At 29.8% G+C, this 6,000-nt stretch overlaps 1 protein-coding gene across 1 annotated transcript in view; it reads right to left on the reverse strand.

Annotated features, from left to right (window-relative positions):
* Window positions 1-5,045, reverse strand: part of ROBO1 (roundabout guidance receptor 1) — a 945,902-nt gene extending 940,857 nt beyond the window's left edge. The window contains 1 exon segment of the mRNA XM_049785492.1: window positions 4,936-5,045. Within this exon segment, the coding sequence (XP_049641449.1) occupies window positions 4,936-5,023 (88 nt within the window). The 5' untranslated portion in view covers window positions 5,024-5,045.
* Window positions 5,046-6,000: the final 955 nt, after the last annotated feature.

The following is a 6,000-nucleotide window of genomic DNA, read 5'->3' on the forward strand; positions in this document are numbered from 1 at the left end:
ATAAAAATCACATGTTAAAATAAACCAGATAAAAATTTACTTCAAATCTGTTCTAGTAAAACCCTAAAATATAAATTACCTTCATATGCATATTTTTCATTAAAATCTTTTCAATAGAGAACTTATAAAACACAAGCTCTTAGGACTCAAATCTCAGTTCTCTCAGCCATTCTGCCTTTATCCCTTAGAATTATTTTCTTTTTTTTTTTTTATAAAACAGTGATTCTTTTTATTCTTTGAACCTTTATTTCTCTACATGAAATGTAGGAGTAATATTACCATAACAACTGTGAATAACAAGAAAATATATTTTAATACCTGGCATATGGATAGAGTTCTCTTTTTCATATTAAATAGAGATAAATGATACATTAACTTTTGTTCTTAAAGTTATATGCTTAGGCTAGAATTATTTGTTGCTATAAATATTTTTTTTTACTTTTACCCACATAGAATTTTTATTTTAAATGAACATCAAAATATTTCTGAGAGAAGAAACCTACTCTATAAATATTGAGAAGTAATCTTCCACCTATATAAGTTAATTATGTTTATAGTCACACCTTTATCCATTCATAATTAGAAAAAACAAAGCAATGCTGAGGTACAGTGTAGTTAAAATAATCAAATGGCTAACACAAAGATTCTTTTAAAATTCTAAATAATATACATTTTCAATTATTGTTAAGGCCACTGTGCCCTAAAAATTAATCAGGTTACTGAAATTAGTGGATTAAAACTGCATATGTGTTCTTATGCAACATTTAAAAATAATATTTCATAAAAACATAAAGTATCTCATTCATTTTATTTTCAGAAATTTGCTTTCATTTGTTTTTCATTTAAAATATAAGAGAATTAAAATATGAAACAATTCTTAAAAAAATCTATTCAAAACCTTTCAAATGTTTATATGTGAGATTACCTCAACTATGAACTTACATGAATTGTATGTATACAATTGTTATGTACCTAATCTCTATTATTTCTATTATTTTATGAAAAGAATTATTTCTTCAAAATGTACGATTTCCATGTGGATAATTCAAACCCTGATAACACTATAGCTTCTTGCAATTAACTTCCTTTTGGGTATAACAGCCATGTACTGAAGTGGCGGTGGATGGATGGGTGGGGAGGGCAAGCAGTAAATCATTTCAGACAATTTCACACTCAAGGCTTGTTGACATGAGGCAGGGCAAAGGAAATAACCCTGTCAGCACCTGCATCTTTAATGAAGGACAACACTGCTGCACATTTGAAGTATACTGAGAGAAAAATAAATCACATTTAACTTTAAAGTGGGCTGTCAGATTTATTCAAATAGAAATGCAATCCTCCTTGCTTCACCCTCCCTGTAGATTTCCTTTCTATATATTACAATATACACCTAGTCATCAACATTTTCTACCATAAATGCTTTTCAGTTTTTCAATGCAACTGTCTACATGTGAAATGTATACTTAAAAACATATCATTTAACACATGTTTTTCATACTCTCCCTGACATCTGTTGCAATCAGGTGGATGTTTAAAATGTAAAGATGAGTATCTGTCTAAATCCTTTTTAGCAGGATTTTATGGCGTAAATATGTGGCATAGCCCACTTATAGTATGCCTCCAGAGAAAACTATTTTTGGTTAAAGGATTTTTCATACATGAACATGATGAAGAAAATTTTAATCAAATGCATATCATGTGTGGTTTCAATACAGAAGAGGCCAGATTTATTGGGCTTTATACTCCACAAAGTTAAAAATGCAAATAACTGGAGAGGCCAGATCTCTCCTAGAATCTACTTTTGTATTGATCATTTTTTCTTGAAATTAATTTATTTCTCAATAAATAAGATTTTTTAATTTAAACAGTAAATCATTGCTTGCCACCACTCTGATACAGTCACTATTCTGCATCCAATATAACTTTTGTGTGTGTGTTTTGTTTTGGGTAACACCCGAGGGCACTCAGGATTTAATTCTGTCTCTGCACCCAGAAATTGCTCCTGGCAGGCATGAAGGACCATATGGGATACCGGGATTTGAACCACCGTCCATTCTAGATTGGCTGCATGCAAGGTAAACGCCCTACTGCTGTGCTGTCTCTCCAGCCCTGAAATATAACTGCTTTAAAGAAATTTTCATGAAAGCAATATAGTAGAAAAAAGAAAATGGGCAATCAAAAGCAGCAATTTATATAGGTGCTATTTTAATGCTGAAACACATCAAGTCACAGTTTCTATGAAAAACTTCTGTGTTATCTTGATATAAAATATTCTGTTATTTCTATTGCTCTTTTACTTGCTGATCTGAGACATGTGCTGCTGGCTGATACCTTTCTTGAAAACTCACCTGGTTCAATTGTCTAGAACACATACTTTTTAATTTTGGAATGCATCTGACACTTTACCTTGTCAATTTCCTTTGAAATAAATTTTTGAGAAAGTAGGATATTCTTTTATTAAGGAAACTGTGGAAGCAAACCCTCTAAATGAGAAGTGCTTTATTCAAAAATCACTCACTCTTGATATTTGCAAATTTATTTTCCCTGGCTATGCTCAACCAGATCCACACTTCCTGAACATAATAAAGTTACAACAATAATAACAAAAACAAATGTTATGTCTTCATAATAAGTTTAATGTAAGAAAGGGGTTATTCCAAGGCTGATGATCCATTCTGCAGTATTTTTCTTCCTTGCCTGAAAGGTAGTTATGATGAAGGTAGTTAGGAAAATAACTTTCACTCTGCAGGTGTTCCTTTGGAAAAGCTAACGACATATTTCCTTTGACAGGTAAATTACTTTGAAATAATTCTTGAACTCTGTGCCCTGAACGAAGAGGCATTTAATTTTATGTTCCTCATTTGGAAATATCCTTATTTTTTTTAAAGGTTTTGTCTCAAAAGTGGGCCCTAAGTTATCTAGACTATTTGATATATTATAAAACAAATAAAAAGCAATTGTTCTATTTTTAATAGATTTACATATTGCATTGTATTGAGAAATAAATGTACTGGAAGGACTAGTTTAAATTGTTTCATAAAAGATATTATGTGAAGAACTGACAAAGATGGTCAAACTTGACAGGTTTAGAAATTATTATTCAAGTTGATTTATCTTCCTGAAATTATACTCTATTTTTAATTTTAAAAGTACCTATATCTTCCATGGATAAATTGGGCATTCCCTACCCTACATATTCTCTTTCATGTAAAGACAATTTAAGCATCTTTTCGAGATTTGCTTATATGCTATGGGAGATTATCTCTCTAACAAAAACCCAACCCCAAGATCAGGACAGAACTGGACAAACATTTTAGGTCTCAGAATATAAACAGCCAGAAAAAATGTGTTCAGAAAAGACTAGGGTAGATTACAGGACAAACAAAATTGCACCAAGGAAAGAAGAGAACTAAATAGTTAAGGAATCTCCAGATAGAGAGGACACCATAGGGAAGAATAGAATAGGAAATTGTATTTACATAACTTTACTAAATAGTTTATGGGTATCTGCTGATTGAATATGTGAAATAAAACCAGTCTCTTTTCTTAATATATGGTTTAAATTTTATTGTGCTTACTAATTGTTCATAATGTCTCATTCAAATTAAATAACACATTGCTTGAAAACAAGGCAAGGCAGCAATATTGTATTGAATAAATGGCCATCATGTGTTTCACTTATGTGTGCTCAGGTTGCCCTAAAGTGTGTCAGTTATTGTGTTGTTGATTTTTTTTGTTTCCTTTTGTTTGTTTGTCTTGTTTTTTACTGCTGATCCCTACTGGATGAAGATTGAAGGTGCCAAGCCAATTAACTTTAAATAATATGCTTATAACAATCATGAACTATTTATTGCTTGTACAATGAAGTGGACTGACAGTATAAGAAAACTTATAATACATAAATGTATATATCTTTACCTAAACTTATTTCTATAATTGTAGGTTTTAAAAGTGGTTTCATATGAATATAATCTTTTTCTTGTCATCACCATGGTCAACAACAACAACAACAACAACAACAACAAAACCCTCAGTGGAACTGAATTCAAACACTTGGATTATTTGAGACTGAAAATAACTCTGTGTTTATACATGTTAAAATATATGTAGTAATAGGATGTTAGAATAAATATAAAACTTTCATATTTTAACTAAAATAAATCTAAAATTAAATGTCATTTTTAAAAAATGTTAACAAATTTATATTTCTATAAATATATACAAGTATATATTTAAAATATATCAAAATTAACCTCAATTTTTTCTAGTATTTTTTTAGATGAGGATACTTTGAATTATATTTTAGTGCATTAACTTAGTTTTTTTCTATATTTTAACATATGGTTTAACTAATTTCATATACATTAGATACAGTAAAACTATGTTCAGCGTTGTTATTCTGGTACCATTTATAGAACTCTAACTTCAAGGGAACATGTCTATAACTTTAAAAACAGTAGTTACTATGGTAGCAACGTAGTGACATATTGAACTTTTATTCTGACATGATTCAGCCTGGTAATTAACATGTCACTAAAAAATTTCAGTTTAAAATATTTCCTTTTTTTCATGTTTTTTTTTTATGTAAGTGACATGGGTTGTGACTTTACTATTCTTTTAATATTACACATTTCTTACCCATTATAATTGCTCTTCCACCTCTATAATTCACTTAATTAATATAATAACATCTTACAAGTTTTATTACAATACATTTTTCTTATTCTTCTGCTGTTGAAAATTACTAAAGTGCTCTGTATTGAGAAATAACTTTTATCTCTGAAAGTTATCATCACTCATACACAACCATTCACACAGACTCACAAATTACAAAGAAAATAATGAACTTGGATTTATAGCATGTAAAAGAAAAATAAATTTAAAGCAAAAAGGAAAAGTAGGGATGATTTGACTAAATACATTTCTGGAACTTACCTGGAATAAGCTGTGCCCATGACAGATGATTTTTTGACAAGCTGAGGAGTGATATTATGGCCAAAAATGGAAGATGTTTCCATTTCATCTTTGTCCCTTCCTTGCATTACACCCAGTGATACAGATATGATTTTTCTAAAAGAAAAAATGAAACAAAAAAACCTGCAATTAGTTTGAACACCTATTTTTACAGTGAAAATAGTATGTTGAAAGTATTTGTGCAGCTACTGTACTTTAAAATCCTTTTCAAAATAGCAAACATATTAAATACAAACAATAAAGAATATTTACAGTATTTTACAAATATAGAATTATTAATTTTAAGACAGATTTTAATTAAATATTTATAATGATTCCTTTTTTCACCTCTTTCAAAACAATCTGGATAAATTCCTTTCTTTCAATACCAATATATGTTGACCTTAACTCCAATAGGTTGCAACCAATATAGTTGCAACATTTTTAAAAAGTCTAAAATATCTACAATTATTCACTTCATAAACAAAATACTTGTAAATTGCCTATAATAAAAGTTCTACTATATTTTGAGAGACAATCAAAATACAATAAATTTACATTCTTTACCCAAATGCATAAGTTGGAAATGACTTTAATTATAAGAAATCATAAATTAAAAGAAACTCTTGTGAAGGTCTGTTCTGAACAAGGTATTGAATACCTCACATATCTCACATAGATCACGTAGAATACAAATGAAATTGAGATAAAAGATAAAACTTGGGGCCGGAGAGATAGCATGAAGGTAGGGTGTTTGCCTTGCATGCAGAAGAACAGTGGATCGAATCCCAGAATCCCATATAGTTTCCCGAGCCTGCCATGAGCGATTTCTAAGCTTAGATCCAGGAGTAACCCCTTAGGGCAGCTGGGTGTGACCCCAAAACAAAAAACCAACCAACAAACAAAAGATAAAACTTGATAATTAAAGTAAAAGTATTTTTTGAGATAAAAGTAATGTTTTTTATCGTGAAAATTATTTTATCTTCAATGAAATCTGTAACAACAGCAGAAGGTTTAGTTAATCTTGTTAGCTATCCATTCTGTTAA

This window comes from Suncus etruscus, chromosome 13 (genome assembly GCF_024139225.1).
Source record: "Suncus etruscus isolate mSunEtr1 chromosome 13, mSunEtr1.pri.cur, whole genome shotgun sequence".
NCBI classification, from domain to species: domain Eukaryota; kingdom Metazoa; phylum Chordata; class Mammalia; order Eulipotyphla; family Soricidae; genus Suncus; species Suncus etruscus.